Source organism: Thermobia domestica, chromosome 4 (genome assembly GCF_964235325.1).
Source record: "Thermobia domestica chromosome 4, izTheDome1.hap1.1, whole genome shotgun sequence".
NCBI lineage: Eukaryota > Metazoa > Arthropoda > Insecta > Zygentoma > Lepismatidae > Thermobia > Thermobia domestica.
Window position 1 is genome coordinate 29,917,480 of NC_137457.1, and position 25,787 is coordinate 29,943,266.

Genomic DNA, 25,787 nt, shown 5'->3' on the forward strand with positions numbered 1-25,787 from the left:
GTGATAACGGTTTCTTATGTAAAATAATATTGTCTAGGGCGCTCTTCCACATTTCGATTATCTTTTATCTATTTGAAGGTATCACATAATTACTGTAAAATTAGCGATATTTTAATTTCGCCGAGATGATGACTTAATACTCGGAATATTTTAAAAATCTTTTTATATTGTCCCAAATTAAATTTTAAAACTCATTTGACCGTGTAAACAGCTCTTTCTCCTTATTATTAATGACAGCACAAGAAAATCTTGACACTTCAATTCTTTCCTATCATTGTTTAGCTTCAAATTGAAAGAAAGAAAAAAAAATCAACAAAACATATGAAAATTTTCTCTGGAAATATATCAAATTCTCAAGAACTCTACTTTTAAATACATAAATCTAACATTAAACATCTGTTTCAGAATTCTTTAAGTTCACAATATTGTTAGCATACGCCCTTTCAACGCGAAGACTCCAGTTCGATTCCAGGCGGAAGCTCAAGTGATCCGGAATCCACGTTAAACTGTAGGCTCATGTCTCAAATAGATTCAGAGATCAAAGTAATTACCTCCAATTCAATCAATAATCAAAGTTTACAAAAATAAAAATACTAAAGTTCAAGAAGCTATATATGGGACCAAGTAAGTATTGAATACGGGTCTGGGTAACCTTGCCACTGCATTAACAATGCATCTCCCAATTAGAACTGAAATATATATTCGACTAGCTCAATGGACTATATGACCACATGAACACCCATCATTATAGACACACGTAATCCATGTAAGTTATTCGAACACCGACCCCAAGACTAATCGCATACTTGGATCTGATACCCGAGTCAGTCATTTATTTGAATTTAAAATACTTTTTAGATACTGAAAGTTAAGAGTTAAAACGACTGGCTAATCTATTCCTCCCTAATGTAGTGACTTAGGAAACTAAAAATTTCTGTTTAGTATAATGGGACTGAATCTTAAAGACGCTTGCAGAACTGCACTATAATAATGTTACATACACCGATTTAAGAGGTTCGAAGTGAAAACGCCAGTAGTATGGAACTAACTAAATCTAGGGATTTCCTTCTCTTAAAATAGAATACCAGCTCAACACGTGGACGAAATATAGGAGAAAAAAATTCAATTTGCTATAGTGTACTGTCTGAAACCTGTTCTGTGAAAAACTTGTTCTTATATACGCAAATAGACTTCAAATGAAACTTAACTTTTATAGCTTATCACGATCTTTATTTTACGCCAAATGTATTTGCTACGTGTAGTTCCGTAAATATGGATTTTAATAAGTGGGAGGAGGCCAATAAAAAAAGACTGTACAATCAGTTACTTCATAAAATTCTAGAAAGAAAAAACGAAATCTAAGATTTACGTCCCACGATTACGCCGGTTAGGCTAAAGGAGACTGTGATGATGAGAAATGGTGGAATGAAGTGAGAGGAAACGGGAGAACCCCGAGAAAACCCACGAGCACGGTGTTTGTCCACCCCAAAGTCAAACGGTGCGATCTGGGATCGAATCAGGGACCCCAAACACCGGAGGTGTCAAGAAAGAAAGAAAAAAAATCTCTTACTACTAATTCACAATAATATTTTAAACATATTCATTGGATGACTAAAAATGGGTGTTATTCATTTTTAAAGTTGAAGCTAAAGCTAAGAAAACATATATGCAATTGTATGTAAAGGAATCTAAGAAATGCTACAAAAGTTCTCGTTGGTGATACGCAAAATTTATCCCCTACCTACCCTTTTAACAGTCATACAAGCTCGTCAATCAAGCTCTTTATTCTATTCGTTATTGATTAGTTCAGGGTGGGAAATTCTGGGAGCGGCAATTCTCCAATAACTTACTAAGACTAGGAAAAATAAAAAAAACTTGATACTTGTGGTAAGTTAGCAAAATTAATGACAGTAATTCACATGTAATCAATGGGTGAACTAGTGGTTAGCGAAGATAAAATTAATAACTATGTATGTTTAAGTATGTGAACAATGTCCAAGAGGTTTTCTTTCACACACTTTAGGGAAAACCTACCGCTTCTTACCACGCAATAATTAAGTTACGAAAAACTGTTGCCTAAAATACTAGAACTTACCTGTCCCATTTGTTGCATACGCATGTTGGCCATGCGCTGCATATACTGAGAAGCGAGGTGAGCCTTTCGATCCTCCTTGCGCTGAGCTAATGCTACATACAACGGCTTGCTTCCGACAATCCGCCCATTCATCTCAGTCACTGCCTTCGTGGCTTCCTCAGGAGATGAAAAACAAACGAAACCAAAGCCCTTGCTTCGGCCCTCTTCAAGCATCACCTTTGCACTGGTAATAGTGCCAAATGGTGCGAACTCCTTTCGCAGACGCTCATCATCAATTGTGTCGTCCAAATTCTTCACGTATAAGTTGACACCTTGGTAACGGTTCATACGTTCTATTTTCAGTTGTTCAAATTTCCGTTTGAGTTCTTGCTGGCGTTCAGCTTTCTTCTGGGCTCTTCCAACATACAGGATCTGGAGAAAAACGAAATAAAATGTAACAGTAATTACAAGAAGCAATGAAACCAGTAGCTGATGTCTACTGTAAGCTACGCTAAGTGTGGGATTATTTGCTCTAATCGAAAGAAGACTCATACAAAAGATTTTTCAAAATGATTATCGCGATTTCGTCTTGTTGAATTAGATGTAGGTGATTGATACAGTTAACGGCAAAGCGTGTACGTCTACTATAACGGTGCTGTTTTTGTTCGTCATTTGTTTCGATACCTCTACTTCCAGATTCTGCTTCTAGGTAGTTTTACAATGCTACTGTATAGTTGATGCTGTTAGTGAAAAGGCTTTTTGTGTCCTTGAATATTACACAACATTTTCGTACGCGTAAGGACGAAAATGCACTACGTGACAATTCCATTAGGAGGAGGTATGCACAGTTCAAGGAAAGCAGCTGCATTTGCAAGGACACAAGCAGTGGTAGACCATCGGTGTCTGAAAATGTGATGGAGAAAGTTCGTGCACACTACTTATGGAGTTATAGGAAATAAGCTCCTGCGGGATGGGGACTCGAACCCAAGATCTTCGGGATGCCGTGCCGATGTGTTAACCACTACGCTGCCCAGAATAGCCACACACTTTCTCACTTCTGAAGTCTGTGCTCTCTATTCAGACCACGTGGCTTATACTACAACCTAGCTGCTGTGTTTGGACAATCCAATGTCCATATATTGAAATATATTACTGAAAGGAGGCATTTTATTTTCTTTCTTCTTAAACGGAAAATCCACGCGCTTACTAAGTTAGCTCGGTCTCTCCTTTCTCCTGGAGGAAGAAGTTACGAGATCCAATTTTCTTGATATGTTGACCAAGTGATATTTCCTCAACTGAACGTGAACATAGTACCACAATTGGATGAAGCCCCACATTTCTACAGCGAGGTGAAGACTTGGGCGCGAAAATAGTGACTTCTGTCACCGCCGCAATTTTCTCCCAATCTTTTGAGATCTTATTTTCTGAAGTTACATTAAAAATGGAGTTTAATATTAAGATATACAATTGACAAACTAAATTTGAGCATAGGCAGTGCTATCAATGCTGTCACACGAGACATGCTAGGCCATGTATGGAAGAAAGGACTCTTCCAGAAAAGTATTGGCACAGCAGAGCACATTGAACGTTTGCACTAGTTCACAATCAAACAATATGTTTTCTAACACTTCACGTAAGTTTATATCTATGTACCTTAATTATACAGTGCTTGTTTGTAACCCTGACGATCATTTGGACAACCCTGTGGCAGACAATGCTTCCTTCAAAGTATCCAATGTACACTAACCATACAAAATACTCGATATTATTGGGTATTTGATGGAGATGCCAGCAGCGGGGCTATGCCTCCATCACGATAAGGTTAACGATCGAATATTCGAAGAGTTTAGTTAATTGAAATGCAATACAATGTATGAGTGTAGTAAGCCATGAGTTTGGCTGCTTTTCTTAATACTTCTAGCAATCTCACAATCCCTTTCTATATTATCCTTCGGAAACGTAACGTATTTAGCATGAACGAAAATTTAAACATACCTTCAACACGTGACAATATTTGATGATCTTTATTATTTGCAAAGACTTCCGTAGGAGCCAGATATATATTATATTCTGCACAGAACTGAATAGATTACCAACACACGACAGTCTGCAATATAATGCAAAGAGGTTCTTGAAATATTTAACTACAGGGTTGAAATTTAACTGGGAAAAGTACAACCACATTAACAGTAAACGAACACAGCCACGGAAATGTTCCTCAATCTTAAGCTTGCCAAAATTGCCATCCTTTTAAAGTAAAGGACATGCTTTTGCGCTTGTTTATTATTTTCTATCCCATTTGCAGGTTTCATTACCTATCTTCCCGTCAGGGAAAGAAAAAAATCTGACCAAAGGTCGGAAACCGGACATGTAGATATGTGTATACGATGTCGATAGGCATCCTACAAACTACATCCTGTATATTCCGTAGTTAGTAGTCAAGGAACTACTTAAAGCTCATTTTAAAGAAGTGACTATTCTGTGAACGAACTTTTAAAAATTCTTTTCATATCCATAAAATGTGTTAAAAGAGAAATGTGTATGCAAGTTTGGATACAGTATATCACAACAATACTTTGAACCTGTATTTAAATCTGTAAATTCCTGGTGACGGCAGTTTGAAAGCTTTCAATAACAAGCCATGGACCGTATGTTTTGAAAGATAATTAAATGAAATTTGACAGATTGTTAGAAAAAGGATAAAACTATTTCCAATTAAAAAATTAGCATCTTATCGTAATGTAGCGAGACTCAGCATGTTACAAACTTAGTGATTATTTTCACTGACGTTCCAACAGTCAATCTCGCTCCCTCTTTCGTATTTGTTGTTACACATATTTATTAGTCTCAGTCACTATACTTTTTATGCATTCATCAGACATTAAGTATTGAAATAATTGAATAGGTGTACATTTTCTAAACGATTACCGAGGAACTATACGAAACAGGTTTATGAGATATGTGACAAGAAGTTAGCCACACACTTTAAGGAGTCATTATTCTTAATTCTTTCTCTCTTTTTCAATATTCCTCTGGCATTTTTTTTTCTTCAGAAACCTATAAAATTTCCTCTTTTGAACCTGTCACAACAGCGTAATCGTTCTCTATCACCGAGTTGTCTTGTAAGGAGAGGACGGTGCGGCTTAACCTTTAAACAGACGCGCTGGTGTAAAATCCACCCCAAGCCATTTGATTTCTCTGCTAGCAAAACACAAACGGTTGTAGCGCCCTGTGCTTATAGGTACCTTTCTGGCTGGAACTCCTGATTGTATTCACCCAATATTCAGTCAGTTTTCGTTAAGCGATCGTGGTGTATGGATAATAAAACTATGGATGGGGTGAAATACACCCCGCGCGTGTGTTTGTGTAATATAATTTATTTTTTTTTTTTTTGCGAAGTTTTCAACCTATGTTTTCTAAAACCATGTGTTTAATATATAGTCATATGGGCCAATATTATTCTGGTAAACGTTTGAAAGAGATTTACCGTAAGGGAGAGGACACAAAATGGACAGTGTTGCGCAAGAGGAAGAGAGAATAAGGAACTCCTTTGTTTCTGTTGAGTGGTGAACAACTGATTCATAACGATTACATGAAAGTGGACATGCTACAAATACTAAACAAGAGTACTAACTTGTACGGGTACGATCCGCAGGAACTAACAACAAAAAGGGGAAGGGAGGAAATATTCAAGCCTATTCGCCTTTCCTAACGATATGACTATCATTTCTTATGCTCTCAAGCCCGAAAGAGTTGTTGTGACATGAACAATGCTTAATGACAACAAAATTGATGTAGACACAGGTGAGAGAAAAAAAAATCATGTTATGATAACTGCTTATAATTTACATATAGGCGGCATTGGATGTTATTCACAAGCTCTGCGGAACACATACTGTCTCAAGAAAGTGTAAGCGTTGACCACTTACAATGGTTTTTGGCATGATAAACGTCGCAAGCATAAATGCTCTTGCAATTTTCAAATACGACATCGCAGTGCAAAACTAAGTAGCCAGAAGCTACTGGGTTTGCAACTTTGCAGGGCCATATCTGCATTTCCTGCTCCTTCGTCTGAAAGCAGCAGTCAATAGCATCACTACTCTTGAAAATAAACCCAAAATGGAGAAAGAAAAGAGAACTTGTGGACGGTGTTAAATATGCCCGCGTCAAAAAGACACGAAAACTCAATCTTCATGCTGCAATTGCAACAAGCTGATCTGCAGGAAGTACATCCTTCTGTATTGTGAAGAGTGTGCCCCGATTAAAACTTCGCTCTTTCACTTGATGCGTGTGGGAAATGACGGTAAATCTGTAATACGGTTAGAAAAATTTCTATTTTCATGTCATATGATATTATTCTATTTATGTTCTACATGATATTAAAGTAACCTTTTTATACGGCACGTGACGTTTGGGCGCGGACCTTTGGGCCCCGCCGTTTGGGCGCCAGACGTTTTGGCGCGAGTTAAATTAAAAAGTCATTATGTTAGGCGCTGAGTACTAAGTTCGAATCAAGATATCACAAGGTGTCTACTGTAGTGGAAGTCTTTGAATTATACTGGATTTTGTTTTACATACTAGAAATACTGTAATTTCAAAATTCTAAAAACTGAATAGAAAAATAAAATTTTGTAAATTTAAGTTTCAACCAAAGTTAAGTGTGCTTTTTATTTGATAATTTTTCAAGCCAAAGGTAAGTAGACCAGACTAGATATGATTGACTGCATTACATAGTGAGCCTATTCCATTAAAAAACTTAAAGCAGGCCTTCTACTGTAGTTATGCAATAAGTATGAATGTCAAACACATTTCTAGTGGCTAAATGACCAATATATGTACACTTAACTATTATTTTTCACTTTGAAATCGTTCTTTTTTTTTTCGTCACTTTCTTTAATGGAGATTAAATGCTTACAATGGAATGAAAAAAAAGTGTTTAGTTTTGATTTTTATATTAGAATGTTAATAATAAAAAAAGTGATACCAGAAGTACGACATACTGCAGTTCCTAAACTCAATGTCTTAGACACCCTGTATGCGAAATATCTTTCCCTCAGCTCGATTAGGATTTAGGATTTTTAGATTTCTGGGCTCTCGGCATCTAAGGCCATTTAGCTCGTCACGTTTGAGGCAGCACACTATCCGGGAAAAGGGAAGGAAGGAAGTGGCCTGGACCTATAAATTAGGTACCACCCCGGCATTTGCCTGGTGTGAATGAGGAAAACCCAGGAAAACCTCATTCAGGGTGGCTGGCCTGAAAGAGCGTGTTACACTTTTTCGACGAGTGCCCCCACCGGGAATCGAATCCGGGACCGCTCGCACCGAAGGCGAGAGCGTTAGCAACTACGCTACGCGGGGCCACTTCCCTTAACTCGAGTGCGCGGAAATCTTTTATTGGTAGTTCTTTATTGGACTTAAGGAAAAGAAGAGTTTGGGAAACGTAATGCGAAAGAAAACAGATTTTAATATTCATAAGTATGTAATTATCAACTTTTTAAAAAAATACAAAAATTAAATCAATATGTTTTAATTAACATTAAGAAAATTATTAACACTTCGTCTGATTTCTTCATTTCCTAGCTTTCTTATATGATACAAAAATTAGATCAACATTAGATCAGAAGTACAAGAATCGTGAACAAGCGAAAAATCAATCCATGACGAGGTTAGGCAACAAATGCCACAAACGCATTCAACTATTTAATTTAGATGAATAAATAAGATATTCAAGATAAATGAGGTGAGATAAAGATAGAAATGTAGGAAATGTATATACATTGATTCGCGCTTATTTTTCAGTGCCTAGCATACTTTATATGTCGTAAATTGTGATTTTTACTTTGTACCTCGCGCCCAAACGTCTGGCGCCTAAACGGCAGCGCCGAAACGTCCGCGCTCAAATGGTGGCGCCCAAACGTCCTGTCCCGTTTTTATATTCATTTAGTGGAGGAAGTCCAAGTACATATTGTGTTGAATATTTGTAAGTAATGAATGTTTAATGCTATTTTTCTGAAAATGTTTCAAATGAACATATAAAAAAAAATACGGGATTGTGTAATATATTCATCCTCGTAACACATACAAACATTAGAAATACCAAAACTTTACACACATGCACTAAAATATTTTATAGTAACGTATAAAAAGTAAAACATAAAAACAGAGTAAAAATATTTGGTTTTAGAAATGCCGATGAAATCAAAAATCTACCGAAACAATGATCACATCTCCTAGAAAAGGTCAATTTTACATAATTTTAGTCTTACATCCCAAATACATACAATAAAATTTGTTTAATACAAATATAACAGACGGGGTGCAAAACACCCCGCGCGTGTGTTTAAGTCCTAAAATTTAGCGCGTGTGTATGAGGGTTAAAGATGTATTCCACTCGTGCTGGTAGTGTCCACTTTCTTCTGATACACAAAAACGAAACGAAAATACGGAAAGTACATGCAATATACGATGCAGAAACGCGGAAAACTCAAGGCAAATCGGAATTCCAAGCACTTTCTTCGAGAGAAAAACAGAGGCCTATGTGGAGGTAGATTAAATAATGCCGTGTTTTCATCTCTGATAATCATGTGAGACTTTTACACCTACGTCATAATTCAAGGTTAAATGTCATAGAAAGTATTAGAAGCTATTTAGTTGATTGTGTTTATATTTCTGTGGTGTCAGCGTCACCTATCACGTGATAAAGGCCTGTGTATGTATATGCTGACAAGCGGAGGCAAAGTGTTATTAAAAGGCATCCGATCCGTTTCCCAGACAACTCCGTAGTGTTACAACCCAAAGGCTATGAACAAGCAAATAAATCACTTCTGGCTGGGTGAAGCGGGAAAAGCCCACCTCCAGACATTAACTTCTTATCTCATACCCAATATCTCCAAACGATCCCATAATCAATTCCCAATTTCATCATATGTTGAAAGAAACACTTCATGATATAATTAAAAGTCGACACATTAACACCTTATCTCGTGTTTACAGGTGGAAATCGTCCCAATGAAAAGATCTTTTTATACACGACAGGGTGCGAAAACAGGCTATCACTAACCTGAGCGTAAATTTTGAGACTACATGTTATCTACAGAAAACCCTCTCGCAACTAATTACATTGCTAATACGTACAGCAGGAAATGAAGCAGGTTTATATCAGAACTGTTAATGAACATTTCCTGGATCTATCTACTATACACATTTGATATAATACAAGAGGTTAACTGAACGACCTGTTTGTCCTATATATCAATTTTCGAGAGTATTTCAATTCACTTACCTTGCCATTAAGTTCCTTAGCATTCATTTCTTCTACAGCTTTCTCAGCTGACTCAGGATCTTCGTACGCAACAAATCCAAACCCTTTGGACTTCCCATCGTCGGCGGTCATAACCTGGAAAAGAGAACCATTACATGCAGAATAAATTGTAACCGTAATTCTAAGGAATGATCATGCGTAAGCGTAATGAAGATTTTATTAGTGTACTAATAATTCCTCAATCATAGATTTTTTTAATATCAGGTTTCAGAAAAGAAACCAGCCTTTCTACTAGTAAGAAATCTACACCATACCAAGGTACTAAACCACATGTTATAGCCCTACAATATAAGATACTGACCACTTTAGTTCATCTACATATCACAGAGTCTACTGTCGGGATGAATGAATAAACTAGGACTCACTGTAAAAAATGAATAATAATTCAGGGTCCAAAAACTACTTGATAGTCTCAGATTTCTTACTGCAGAGTAATTTGCCCCAAACAATACGGTATCTTAACTATTTCTTTACAATATGAAATACTGAAAATGAAATAGTGTTACTGCAGATTCTGATTTTTGAAGATAGTAAAAAAGAGAATAATGAACTAATTCGTATGAAGCGTTCCTACTGACGCTTTTGGCCCTTCTGCATATTATCAAAATAATGATGATAGAATTTACAGATTCAATCCTAATTTACACAAAGAAGAAAACTATAAAATCCAAGAAAAGTAACGTAAAACATTATAAGCGAACGTTATAATTCAAACATGGTTAATTCACAATTCAACCCTGAGGTCCGAACAAGAGACTATTTTACTTCCGGAATGTTTTACCACAGGAAACTATTATATTTATTCTCCTTCGTCTCTCCTGGGAAAAAGAGAAGATAGAATTCCCATTTCCTCTCCACATCTCCATGCCGTTGCAGTTCACTAACCCTTTAGGGTAGTTTCCCCTCCCAAAGACAAGAAGGTGCCATAACCTCCACCCACTCATCTGCCTTCCGAGGAGGCCGGTGGGACCTGGTGAAGGCTTACTCCTAATCAAGGGAGTCAGTCAATCCCCACATACATTACCTGCCTAGCATTGCCAGGTTTCTCTTGTAAGGAAGAGAAGGTTGAGATTTTCCCTCGTTTAGAAGAAGATTCGTAGACATTTCTCGAACTTTCCCAGTACTTGACAAGGGTTACACTCACTAAGGCTTAAAGTTTACTTGTTTTTATACTATATATATATGATTGTTTAAAAAATCATTTTTGCTGATTTTTTCGATTTAAATCGATGTAAATCAAATCTCTCCTCGTATAATACAAGTCGCGAACTGAAGAAAAATCATTAGGAATTAATATTAAATGTTAATTATGCCATTTAAGTGAGAGTATTGGGGTTTAATTAATTTAAAATTAAACCCCAATCGTTAACCTATTTCAATCCAAACAATGTTTCTTAAGCATTAAGGAAAGAATACAGCAACGTTCAACATGACACTTTTTCTTTTCACGAAAGTTACTGATATTTGGCAGGGGCATATTTTTAAAAAATCGGAACTAGCTAGCGGCAGAAAATACATATACAGTAAATAAGTTTCGCCTAAAATTATCTGGCCTATGGAACCCGAAGGTTCAATGCCGCGTTCACAAAAGCTCTCCACTGACTTCTATCATTAGCCAACTGGATCGTTTCTACTTTGTATTCCTATTTCTGCGAGATCCATCTTAATAATGTCCTCCCAACTGCGCCTAGGTCTTCCTAATGGTCGTTTTCCGATTGGTCTTCCAGTTAAGACTTGCCCACCTGACTCTCCTAGACTTTATGACCCTAACAATGTTTGGAAAACCGTATAAATTATGTAGTTCCTCGTTATGAAGTTTTCACCATTCCCCATTCCCGTTCCTCCTGGGTCCGAATATTCGTCTCAAGATCTTGTTCTCAAATACTTTCAATCTATGCTCTTCCCTTAGAGTAAGTGACCATGTTTCGCAACCATACAGAACAGGCATGATCATAGTTTTATATATTTTAAGCTCCAAATTCCTCGACAGAATTCGAGACAAGAGATTTTGAACTGAATAATAACACGAATTTCCTGCTTTTAGCCGACATTAATTTCTTCGTGAATATCGTTTTCATCTGTTAATATTGATCCTAGATATTTGAAAGTATTCACTTTATCAAAAATATTATTCGATATTTCAACGCATCCAAAATTTGCCGTATTTCGATCTCAAGGAACTTCTATGTATTTAGTACATAAATTTCGCCCAGTTTTATTTTATTTTATTTTTGTTTTAAAGGTATCGGACTCTTCTAAATACGCCCTTATTATCTGGAAAGAAACAAAGACGTGGACACAAAAGAATTTTCGTCGTAAATGCCCATGATGATTTCCCCGTTGGAATAGTTCACGATTTAAAGAACACTACTATGTTACGAAGAGGAGAAAGCTGGATTCACCTGTTTACCCATTCAAAACTGGATTTTCCCAAATCATCCTCTGCATGGTACTCGTTTTCATACTGTGCTTACACAGGGTGTCTACTAAAATTCCAAAAAGAAATTTCGTGACCCTTTCTTCACCAAATCATAAAATATCCTAACATTTTCAAGAGCAAATTAGGCCGAGTTTTCATCCATGCGATAGAAACTTACTTTGCTTGCGATTTGGTAGCGTATAAAGCCGACCACAGACATTTTTGGTGGTGAATTTTGACGTTTTATACAACGAAATTTTCCAATCTGTACTTACATTTGTACAGTTAAAAAAAAATCGTGAACCAAAAGCTAAATTTCGTGACTTTCATGTCCGTTTTCTGATTTCGTGACCGATATACACCCTGTTACATATATTTGAGTCTCATTGTATTATGATTATTATTTCCATAATCGAAATAACGGAACAGAAACGGGATTTTACTCATTTTCACTTCAATTTATTTCGGAATTTGATTTAAATCAACCCACCTCTTTTAAATATGATTCTCAGAATCATAAGAACATGCATCGAAGTTTTGGATAATTAAAACGAAATATGATTAAAATAAACAGTCCTATCAGAGATCGAACATGGGCAAATCATATTAAATATTAGGTATTAATTGGCCATTGTACTCATATAATTACTTCGATAGTGATATTGGTTAAGCCTACATCAATCAAGTAATAAACTTCTACACGTATTATACTTAGATTTAAGTAAATTATATTCCCCAACTATACTATATGCTACTTCGTTTTCAGTTTTCAGAAGTGGACTGTGCATCAATACCACAATATTCTCAGTAATTTTCATAATTATCCTTATATTGATGGTATTGATGCACCAGCACCGAAGAAAAAACACGAGCCAAGGTCGGCAGACCGACTAATTATGCACCTGGGATCACGAATCACGGATTTATCAGAAAGTAAACGAAACATAACTGTGGTACTGCATCAACTGAGATTCGAACCAAGGACACGCACTGGAGGTACCAACCAGTGCATTACACAAAAGCTTAGGACTACACTCACTAGCACCACTACTTATACGTAAATATAAACAAATTGAATCAAAAGCAAGGGCATGTTTTAACTCAGAATTCCAGCTACCGAAAGCTTCGACACCACTGGATTTACCGAATCTATTCAGAAGCTGCCAATCCAACGGACAGCAAATATGTTGTTACCGCCACCGCCAGTAAAATTACGAAACATTCATAGATTCTACAACTATACGCAAAGATTGCTATCAACTCTTAATCAAGTACTGAAAACTAAGAGAAACATAAAGGAATCCCGTATATTTAATTCATACTCTCTCTGGATGTATAGATAGGAATTTTATTCGAACATACACCTCATGATCCGCACCTACGCGCATTTGAAGAACAGTGTAGTGAGTAACTGTTGATTCCTCAACCAAACAATTTCTACTGAGTAACTGTGATTAGTGCTAAGAGGACTGAGTTGCATTCACTGCAGAATTTGGTACACTCATGTCCAAAATTACTGTCGCACATCTATAACGTGTCTTCTTGTAAGAATATAATTTGATTTTGCAGGGTACTTTTAATACTAGTAATACGTGTATAATCGGGAAATGTATATTTGTGGTAAATTTCATAGGAAAAGAATTATTAATACGCAAATTAGAATGAGTAAAATAAAATGTTGCTAAATGGACAAGAAAGTGTTATTGCCCTTATTTATTACTCCTTTGACATGAAATTTGCCAATATATATATATGTCTTTGCTGATTATACACATACTAACATTATAAGAAATACAGGGCGAATTAAGTCATCAAATTATATTCCTAGAACAACATATTTATAGACATGCGACAATAACTTTGGACATGGGTGTACGTCTGCTTGTTTCAAACGAGTTGAGATATCAAATATTTTTCGCGTATAACTTGCTGACTCAACTTTCACGATTACCAATACGAGACTATATTCCGCGTCACCCGAATTGGCCTATGGTGTCAGCCAATAAGCTCGCAGTGCGCTTGTTACCAAACCTTCAGTGACGAATCTAATCATTCTTAACTATCCACAAATACGAACAAAATCAATTATAAATGATTACACTTCTTCTTGAAGGTTTAGTAACAGAGCACTGCGAGCTTATTGGCTGATGCTACACGCCAATTCAGGTGACGCGGAGTATAGTCACGTGTCTTTAATGGCACTAAATATTGTAGTATTCAAGCTACACCATCCCTACAACAGTGCCATTAAAGGACGTCGTTAATTAACTTCACGTTGAAAAGAACTGCAGAAACACGAGAATGTGTGTAAAAGGTAGATAGAAAAATGAAATGAAATTTTTGAGTTTTACGTCCTACGGTTATGCCGGTTAGGCTAAAGGAGACTCTGATGATGAGATATGAACAATGAAATGGTGGAATGAAGAAAGTGGGAGGAAACGGGAAAACCCCGAGAAAACCCACGCATACGGTGTTTGTCCACCACAAAGTTCACTTGGCGGGAGCAGGGAAAAGGTAGGTAGATGAGAGTGAGGATACGATTAAGGTACAGTACATTCTTTTAAATCTACAATTATGGAGATCTCTCAATTATAATAATGAAGCCTTTAATTCTTGGGAATTATATTCCTAGGCAAATAATTATCCAGAAACAAGAAAGTTTACCTTATGACTGGTGATTCTTCCATATTTCTCGAACATCTCACGTAGCCTCTCATCATCCAGGTCATCAGCAAAGTTCTTAATGTAGACGTTTGTGAAGCGTTTGGCCTTCTCACCCAGTTCTTTCTCGCGTTCCTTACGAGGAATAAATTTACCTACGTAGACCTGTAAGTAAAGAATATAAACTTAATCGTACAAACAAAATAGCTGCAATCACTGAATATTAATTCAAAAGATCTTTTGTTGAATGCTCACCTTTCATTTACGTACCTGTTTCTCACAGGTTTCATAATATGAAAGAGGAGTGTGCTTATACAGTCATTCGACATTTTATTACCTGAACACAACTCTATTGAATCTTTTAAATTGTTAGTTGGGTAGAAGTTTAACGTCCCCTTCAGTACCAAGGTTAAAGACGTGGATCTACTTCTTAGGGCGGAATACGGACAGTTTCGAAACATACTTAGCGTCTAGTTTTTCTCCTTAATTCCTGATATTCATTAGGGCAATCTGAACCTTCGATGTGTCAAATACCTCAATTTAGTAAGAGTGTCATTTTAGGTAACAAAACCATCGAGTGTCAATGATGGGAATATTCTTAAACTACTTATGAACTAATTACTTGGTCGAGTAAAGTAATTTTGATTTGCAAAACAGTGCGCTAAATTTTCAAAAATCAAATCCGTAACTAAATGGATCTCGTATAGACATTATTTATATTAAAGGAAAGCGATAAATACCAATTACATTAAGATCTAAAATCAGAAACATATGTACATAGAAATCGAGCCTCAAACTCTTGCACTAGGCAGGCACAATTTACTACTGGACCACCAATTTCATGTACAAAACTGTTTCATTCACGGACACCCTCAAGTGGCTTTCCAATAAATGGGAACCTGTTATTCCTTGGGACTATGTGACAGGAAAACTAACTGAAATCCCATTGCTACACCAACGTGTAACACCAGACGATTATAATATTTAGTGGCCCCATTTTTTGAAAAAGAGTGAAAAACTTCTCAAATGGTGATAATGTACATATCAGAAAATACAACTGTCCAAGGGTTTTCAGACTCTTGTGTACTGCAATATCCATTTACAGCGATTACTTTGCCCTCTTCCTTGGTCTCATATGGGAATCTTTATATTATTCCCTGTAATATATATTTATTGCTGGCCACGTTATAACTCTTTTAGCAGCTGGGATCAAGATCAACCACCATATTTAAAAGAAAAAAATACCATGAAAATAAAATGACACGAACATAACTATGAAGGGGACAACTTTAATATCTGCTTATATATACATAACATCTATTACTCCGGGAAGCAAACTTTCTTATTAAATTCCCCTTCTAGTTGTATTCCATCCAATCTCTCTATTTTATATATATCGAATGAATTTAGTTTAGCGTCACATTCAGCAGCGAGGCTATATGAGACGTGAACCTACAGCTTTGTGTGGGAATCGAATCTGGACTTCCTGCATGAAAGGATAGTACTACCCATATATTTCGAATGAATCACTCGGCCATTCTTCTTCGAGGTCAGAATAGCTTGTTCTTTCTACAACGAGTTGTTTCATTGTCTTCCTGTGTCTCAATAATGGTACTCCCAACATTTATTATTCTTATATATAAAAATAAATAAATCGCGCAGCATAATCGTGACTTGTTGAGTACTCCGATTCATTCAAATGTGTTCCGTGAGCAATTTTTTTTTCTTTCCTATCTTTACAATAATTTATCTGAAGAAATTACCCACTTTCTAATAGAAAGCCAGAAAAGCTGCTGCAGCGGATATCAGCCAATACATTTTTTCCAGAAGATTATATACAGGAATACATTAAACTTACCTTCTTCCCATTCAGCAACATTCCATTCACCTTTTCTATGGATTTATTGGCTGCTTCTTCTGTTTCAAAATGTACAAAACCATATCCTTTGGAGCTACCATTTTCATCAGTTGCTACCTGCAAAACACAATTCATGTTAACAGCAACGACCTGCCACAGAAGTTACACGAAGTTCAAAGTATTCAAAAAGAAAGGCAAAACGTACAACGGAAAGATACACAAAATGTTCAAAACAACGCAATGCTAGTAATTTTCATACGAAAAGGAAGAAATCTCTTAACGAGATCTGGCAACATAAAATGCACTCAATTCTTTCAATTTAATGATAATTGTCTCAAGTTTGGCAGCCAGAAGCTACTAATGCTACGAAGCAACACGGAATCATTACATATTATTACATTCCAGGGCTGGCTGGTTTAAACCAACTGGTTTTCTCAAAAAACAACTGGTCTAACCAAAAAATGAAAAATGTTCGTAAAACCTTAAGGAACACACATTTGTGGGTTATGTTTCACTCCCGTATGAATATTGCTTTGAATAATTCTCTTATGGCTTGTTATTGCTGTTATGCAACTGCAATCAAAGAAAAATTCTAAACAGTGTTTAGTTTACTATTGATAAAATACATTGAAGTGCCGTACTTTTCCTGGGGGGGGGGGGGAGGTCATACAAACCCAACGAAAGGCATTTATTAAAATCAGAAGTATCTTTGGTATCGATTTATGTATAAATGGGTCAGAGCCAAAGTGGACTATCTTTATTCACTTTTCTTATTGATATGCAAATTAAGTCGTTGTATTTCTTTAACTTGGACTAAATTAGTTCTTTTGTACTCTGTAGTACTTTGAAATTGTTCATATGTAATTCTGTATAATGGTTTCAATTGTGCAACTGTTTATCTTTTTGTCCTTCCGAAATGACTCTTGACAATTACAGTAACAAGTATGTAAAGATCAGTACAATGTATTTTTATCAGGAGTTCTTCATGAGTGAGTCGGCAGACGTATCGCATTTGTGGCCAATTAGTCCCAGTTTCGAGTTCAAATGGAGAACAGTTTTTTAAATTGAGGACCTAGCATCACTGTATTAGTTTAGCGCCCGTTTCAACACAAAGGTTATATGATACATCAGGGTGTCTATTAAAATGAAATGTCGCAAACCATAAAATTTAATAACATTTTCAAGAGAAAATTTGAGTACGAATTGGGCCAAATTTTCATGCATGAGACAGAAGCGTGCTTTGCTTGCGATTTGGTAGCGTCTAAAGCCGACCATTTTGGGTGGTGCATAAAACAAAATTTGCCAGTCTATGCTTAAATTTGTACAGATAAGAAAAAAAAAAAAAAAAAAAAAAAGTGACCCAAAAGCTAAATTTCTTGACCGTTTCCTGATTTCATGATTTTCGTGACCGATAGACACTCTGTACATGGTTTTTCGCGCCAAAAACGCTTACACTACTAATTCGTATAACAGTTTGCAGAAATTGTGCAGCTCACTTAGTAAATGTTTGTAATTCTTCAGTCAGTTAACCCCTAAAGCTAAAAGAGACAGATGATATTAGAGAAGAGCCTACAGCAGTGATTCTCAATCTGTTCGTCGCGACACACTAGTGACAAGCAGTTCCCCTAAGGTGTGTCGCGAAATTTTAAGAGTTTAAAAATCATGAAGAATTTAATAATGGTTAGTTAAAATCGAGAGAGACTTTACTAGGCAACACCTCCAGTGGTTGTAATAATGCTCAGTGCTACATAGTCTTTATAAATACTATCAGGTTTTATTATTACAATAGATATTATTTATGACAAAAATCAAACAAGTGTGTCGCGATCTCATGGATGTTGAGTAAAGCGTGCAATAAGTCCAAAAAGATTGAGAACCATTGGCCTAGAGCAGCGTTTCCCAACCAGTGTGCCGTGAATGAGTCGCGAGGAAATCGAAATAAAAGTTATTAATTCTATAGCAATCAAATTGCAAGACAGAGAAAAATGAATATTTGTATTTAACATTACTATGGACCTCTACTACAAATCTACAATTTTAAGTTTCAGACCTCGTTACTTTCCTGTACATTTTTAATGTTGAAAAAAGTATTTGTTATCATTTTATGACCATTATTGCTTCTTTATTGTTGCAGGCTATTTCGTAACTTGAAATTTTAAAATATAATTCAATCCTTTCGACAAACCAAACATGTATATAAATTACCTACATTTGTGTTCTAAAAGAACAATAGATTTGTTTGTTCGTACGTTATTTAGTAATCTTTCTTCTTAGTGAAAGATTGGATATAGTTTTGGAAAAAGAAAGCGTATGTTTAAAAACCTGAACCCAACATTACATTGCAATTGTTTTCTATTTTTAAATTACAATAAAAATAAGCATAATGATTTACCACGGGGGAAAACCAGTGATCGAGCTTTTTCCCTATGAGAAGGAGACCAGTAATCACAGAAAAAAATACCACGGTATTTTATAATTACAAATACATAATATCTATGAGTGGGCCGCGAGAATTCAAGTTATACCCGTAGTGTGCCGCAAGTTGAAAAAGGTTGGGAAACACTGGCCTAGAGAGTAGCACTAGCTTAATCTATACGAATGTAACTTACCTTACAACTTAATATATTTCCGAAAGCGGAAAATGTATCGTACATGGCCTTGTTGTCAATCCCTTTATCGAGGTTCTTAATAAAAACATTGCCCACACCTGACTTACGAAGAGACGGATCACGTTGAGACCACATTATTCGAATTGGGCGCCCTTTGATAAGATCAAAATTCATAGTGTCAAGAGCACGTTCAGCTGGAAAGAAAGAATTTAATTAATTACAAGTAAAACACAGCAGCAACAATAAAATTACAGCAGAATTTTGAATAAATACTGATGCAAAAATATCAACAACATTGAGTGCACTGAACCTACAAAAATCTTCACATTCTCAAATAATATCCCCTATCTACATGAAGCAAATATTGGAACTAAATCACAGTTCAAACCCAGTGGAAATTAAGAAAAGGATCTAAGACACCAAAAGGAACGTGTCAAAATAAACGTCATAGCTGACGGTTTCTGAGGAAACGAACAACAATCTTACGAGGATAAATGTTAAGATCCTGTTCACGATGTGACGTGTCATTGACAACAGTCTATAGGAAATGCACCTTTTTCTTTTTTTCGGAAAGACAAAGTTCTCGATACAGCAGTATTATTTATTGTCTATTGGCGCAAAATTAGAAAAGAACGAGAAGATATGTTTTGGCACGAGCTTAAATGTGGCCGTTACAGTGATGAAATCGAGTATTTTTCTAGAGGATGTGTAAATTGGATGGCTGGAAACAATGAAATATTTCAGTTTTAAATCCACGATTATGCCCTTTAGTCGAAGGGAGACGATCATTAAAGCAAGTGAATGATGGAAGAATTGGTGCAATAAGAAACTGGGAGGAAACTGGAATACGCCGAGAAAACCCATGGACACGATGTTGCCTACGGGGATCGAACTAGGGATATTGGGTGGTTGGTTAGAAATTCTTGAGGAACAGGTGAAGTAGGACAAATAACTGGAAGAGTTTATTAAAATCCGGAAGAAGAGCATCAGAGGTTGAGAGCGGAGGGGCAGTGAGTTTTTGGTGGCGTATAGCGAGTAAATAGTTCCGTCTCTCTTGGTGCGGTAGCGGTAAATGAAAAGCGCAAGCAAAACCACTTTCACCGTAATAAAGGATAAAATTATCCAAAAACAAGTCTTATCTCATTACTAGAAACCATAAGATTGTCTGAACCATAAAGGATATAAACACCTTGTCAACGACACCATTTAATTTGTCAGTACCGCAGAAGGCAGCGAATTGTATGACAGAAATTAATAAGAATTAAATAGTGAGCAAATTTCTGTTCACTCTCAAACAACAGGAAATGGGTGGTGTAGTGTGAAATACTCAATGGATACCGGTATTCGGAAAATATAAAACCAAATAGAAAATAAGCACATGAAAAGTTATTTACCAGAGCACTTATTCACGGACTCTACAACAAATGAGACAGTGGACCATGGTTTTCTTAACCCCATTCACTACGATTTATTTTCTGAATTTCCTGGCCCTCCTTCCGTTGCATCAAATTTCTTGAAGTTATAGAAGTGTATTATAAACGGTTTATCATTATATAACTTCCAAAACACCTATATAGTAACCCTACGTGATGCTACAATAGTTTATATTTTATGGCGAGCGTAGCTCGTCATTGTGTGATTTGGCACCGGGAGGCCATTACAAGCTAGATTCGTCATTTCAGTGCAAGGGGTTAAGGTGGTATTGGAATTGTGCAAACCAGAGAATTAACTGCAGTGAATACAGTGTATGAAAGCAACTAACCGAACCTAATCTAATCTACTGCTTTTAGCAAGATCCTCGTTTACGGGTATACCTACTGTCGCTGACGCGCCTGCTCCCTATGGGGACACACTTGCGAGCCCACCAGCCTCATCTTGCCCTGACTCGGCTAGATAGAATTCGTGTTTTTTTTTTTGGCCACCTAGCACAGGTTGATTTGTTTTTTATACTAGCTTTTATGGGAAATGTTCGGACGAAAAACGACAAAGCCCACCTAAAACAAACTGCACCGAGGAACTGCACCGGGTTACCGGTTAAAAAAAAAAAGGTTAGGTTAGGTTAGAGCATTATTTCTTTTAGCAGGGCATTCACCAAATGGGGAACTCCATCACTACTTGCAGATTGGCTTCAGCAGGGCTTAGTTAAAATACAGTGTGGACGTATGACAACTACAGTGCATAAAGCAAGAATGCTATCTAACCGAGCCAGGGCAGGTATGCAGCAGAGGGCACGGGCAGAAGTGAAGAGGTACGTCCGTAGAGAACAGGCGCGTCAGCGACGGGAGGCACATGCATAAACGAGGATAGTGGAAGAGAACACAAAATATTTTCACTATCACTCAAAAAATTCATTTCAATATACTGTGCACTCTACGTACTATGCCAAAACTCAACACTGGCAGCCTTGATTATCGGTAGCAATATGCTCAATTAGATCATAAATATGTTGGTATGAGCACAGATTTAAACTTATTATACACATTTTGTAAGACAATGAGGTTAATGTTCCGTTAAGGGGGTCCAAAACTAACCTAACCTAATATAACTGTATATTATGTAATCAAACAAAAATCAATGGAAAGAAGTGGAGAAATTGCAAATTTCGTGTGGAATAAATTACTGGACCTCCTTAACGGAACACTGACCAACAATGAAATAGGAAAACCACAAAAATGTCATTCCCTGAAACAAAGTAGCCTATACACAGGCATAAATTACATTAACCCCCGCAACCTTATAAGTAGGTTTAGGTTAGCTTAGGTAAGGTTAGTTTAACTTTTACATAGGTTACCATAATACAGGTAATCGCAATCGAGCTTAACGGAATTTAATTCCAAGTTTACACTACACAGTGCCCTTGAAATCGAACATTTAATGTTCTTAAAAAAGATAAAAGTCTGGTTACTACCAGCATGCATAGTATCAAATTATGCTACGTAAAAATTTTGAAACTTACCATCCGCTGGTTGTTGAAAGTTGACATAGGCATATCCCAAAGAGCGCCTAGTAATCATATCTCGGCACACGCGGATGGAAAGCACAGGACCAGCTGTGGAAAATTTTTCAAAAAGCATGGCCTCGGTTACATCCGGATGCAGATCCCCAACATAAAGTGAGGCCATAGGATAATTCGGACCTCCTGGATTCATTTTGATATTTTTTCAATTATCACAAATTACACAACTACACACGTTGCAAATATATATATATTTTTTTTCTTATGGAACAAATCACTTTGCAATTCACACAGCTACTGTTAGGCCTACGACGAACCACACGATGATCTCTCACTCACACTTTCTTGCAAGAAACTTGTTTTATGTTTTTAAATTTTACGATTTTTTTTGGATTTTAGAAGTTTTGTGATTTTTTTGGGTTTTTTAATATTTATATCACGAAATGTAGGTGGGTTGTGTGACCTATATAGGAGACACACAACCACACATGAACATACCCTACTCTGTATGAGGAAGAGGCAGGGAAAGTAGGGCGCTTCCGATATATATAGGTTTCGTAAATATTCATCCGCGACGCATGCTCAACGCGATATAGTACCAAGTTGAAATAATGGTTGCCTAACAGTGAATGCTTCAGTATGCATAATGCACAACCTATTTTTCAAGCATTCGTGTTTCCTAAAATCATATATTGATTACATATCTTGTAATTACTTCAATATTGTGTTGTCTGTTTATTTCTTTGTGACAAGATTACAGCATGGCATGGCGCAACTTCAAACCGTCGGTGCCTGTGCCTTGTTGGCTGCAGGGTTGCCAATGAACAATCAACATTTAGTACTAGCTGGGAGAGTGGAAAAATCACTAAATATTAACACCATATATTCGAAAAGATTTCGGGCGAATAATTCAGTGGCGGCTCTCGAGAGGTCACACTGGTAACAAGTAGAATTTTATTGTTACAAGCTAAGAAAAGAAAGCTTATCCCATACGCTAATTCCTTATAATGTATACAAGAATAAGTACATTATGTATTTCTTCTCTTAGCTTAAGAGATAAAATTTAAAAATTTACCATGTGACCTCCCTCAAGAGCCGCCTCTGGATTACTTCAGTTAACTTTACATCTGTAGTCCTTAGTACAGAAATGCTGTTATTATGTACTACATAGAAGCAGATCATTTGAAATACATTGAAAGATTAGCATAAATGTGACTTTTAACATCTTCTCAAAATTAAGAACTGATTACAAAATGAATACGTAAGTCTATCAAATGAATATAATGCCTGCCTACCTGCAGAAGGCAAATCCACCTTTTTTTTATGAAAGAAAAAAGAAAACTGAAAGTTCTGGTGGAAATCACTATGGATATTATGAACAACTAGAACAACCTACGAAGGATTCGCACTCCGCAAGATACCCAACGAATTGAAAATGTACGTATATGTACATAAACAATCTTACTTTGTGAAAATGTACCAAACAGCGGCGGTTAGCATTATTGACCTTCCTGTTTATTGATGTCTTTCCTAGAAACCTAAATTAGTTTACTCATTAACGGAAGAAGAAAGTACAAGTGTCCAGGCTTCAAATCCCATGTGCCAAAAGTTTTCTCGTGAGAAATTAGTGACGTTAAAAATTGTACAGACAATACAAAAAGATAGGACAAGTTTAGAGTGCTTGTACGTGACAATATCAAAATACTTATGCTCAACAAGTGTGTCACAGCAAGCCCGTATCCAAGGGAGTCTTGGGGCTGGGCCCCCTAAAATTTCACGGTAGGCTTGCAAATGAATTATAATATGGTGATGAACTATAATATGGTTGGATAGGGCCCTAACTAACTTCAGTCGCCACCCCTCCCCCCCTACATTTTGGGCTGGTTATGGGCCTGTGTCACAGATGGAACTTTCATCGGTACTGTGCTTATTTGCTGGTACATTTTATTAATACGTATATTAGTATGATTTCCTCCTTCTTTAAAATCATTGGAAACAAGCAAAGTAAGATCCTGCCAGCGCCTACGTACATGGCAAAGCGTAGAAGCAGAGAATTATTATTCCTCCACTTACTTCAGAAAACTACCTGCTCACGATAAGTAACTCTCAATCTCATCCCATATCAGCGAACAAAAAGAGGCAGAGGGCCAAAGATACTCTCTGTTTACCCATGGTCATTTCACGGCAGGGGTTGCTCTCAGAGTGGAACAAAAGATTCTGAACCGAAACACATTTTTCTTTGTTATTTCAGAAATCATTTCCTTGTCATTTATCTGCCTGAGAAATGAAACGCCAAAAATCACTAGATTGTGTAGATTTACGCGAAAGTACGTACTAGATCACTAGTTCAATGATAAAATCACTAAATCAAGTTCGAAATCACTACAAGTGGCATCCCTGGCTGGCTGCGTAGAACACGTGACTAGCGGAGTTCCATGAAGCTTCGATCCTCTGCTCGTCGTGCGAGAGAGAGAGAGAGAGATAGGGGGAGGGAAAAAAAGGTCGGGCAGAAGAATATTTATAATTATATGTTCAAAAAGTATCATAGTGATGAAATTAATATGATAAATGATAATGAACATGTATCACGAAAATATATTTTATCTTGTAATTTATTTCAACTCGTATATGGAAGACCTGGGTTCGATTCCCGGTGAAAGTTCATGTAGTTCGGATTCCAAGTTAATCAGTAGGTCCACGTCTCATATAGCGTCGCCGCTGAAAATCAACTCAACTCAACTCAAGCTAAGGTACACGTCAGTACGAATTTTTTGAGATTATTATTTTTCTGGGGATTTAATAATATTGAAAAAAAACTATTAAGTTGCCGCTATATAGAACTACCAAATTCAATGGGGAGGGGAGAACTAACAAAAATCCAAATTTTTAAAAATAGTCTGTAGAACAGCGTTTCCCAACCGGTGTGCCGCGGCACACTGGTGTGCCGTAAATGGGCCGCTGGTGTGCCGCGAGGAATCGAAACAAAATTATTAATTTTATAGCAATCAAATTGCAAAACGTAGGGAAAAATGTATATTTGTATTTCACATTACTATGAACCTCTACTATGAAAAATGAAATGAAATCTTTGAGTTTTACGTCCCACGGTTATGCCGGTTAGGCTAAAGGAGACGGTGATGATGAATAATGAATGAAATGGTGGAATGAAGAAAGTGGGAGGAAACGGGAGAACCCCGAGAAAACCCACGCACACGGTGTTTGTCCACCACAAAGTTCACTTGGCGGGAGCTGGGATCGAACCCGGGACCCCAAGCACCAGAGGTGAACGCTCTACCACTGAGCCACCGCGGCCCCGAACCTCTACTATGAATCTACAAATTTAAGTTTCATACCGGTTACTGTTCTGTACATTTTTAATGCTGAAAAAAGTATGTGTTATCATTGTTATGACCATTATTGCTTCTTTATTGTTGCAGACTATTTCGTAACTTGAAAATTTAAAATATCATTCAATCCTTCCGACAAATTACCTACATTTGTATTTTAAAAGTAAAAGAGAATTGTTCGTTCGTTCGTTATTTAGTGATCTTCCTTCTTTGTAAAAGGTTAAACACAGTTTTCAAAAAGAAAGCGTATTAAAAAAAAAACCTGAATCCAATATTTTATTGCAATTGTTTTCTATTTTAAAATTAGAATGAAAAATAAGCATAATGATTTACCACGGGAAAAACCCGTGATAGAGCTTTCTTCTCTGTTAGAAGATCAATAATCACAGAAAAAATACCACTGTGTTTATATATATATATATATATATATATTTACAAATAATAATATCTATAAGTGTGCCGCGAGAATCCAAGTAACAACCATAGTGTGCCGCAAGTTGAAAAAGGTTGGGAAACGCTGCTGTAGAAAGTATTACTGGGAA

General features: G+C 36.6%; 1 protein-coding gene across 1 annotated transcript in view; it reads right to left on the minus strand.

Annotated features, from left to right (window-relative positions):
* Positions 1-22,427, minus strand: part of LOC145683801 (polyadenylate-binding protein 4-like) — a 42,894-nt gene extending 20,467 nt beyond the window's left edge. The window contains exons 1-6 of the mRNA XM_081755389.1: positions 21,899-22,427; positions 18,943-19,136; positions 16,334-16,450; positions 14,479-14,640; positions 9,357-9,470; positions 2,096-2,506 (exon numbers count right to left, since the gene is read on the minus strand). Coding sequence (XP_081611515.1) covers positions 2,096-2,506; positions 9,357-9,470; positions 14,479-14,640; positions 16,334-16,450; positions 18,943-19,136; positions 21,899-22,091 — 1,191 coding nt within the window. The 5' untranslated portion in view covers positions 22,092-22,427. The remainder of the gene's footprint in view (positions 1-2,095; positions 2,507-9,356; positions 9,471-14,478; positions 14,641-16,333; positions 16,451-18,942; positions 19,137-21,898) is intronic.
* Between the last annotated feature and the right edge of the window lie 3,360 nt (positions 22,428-25,787).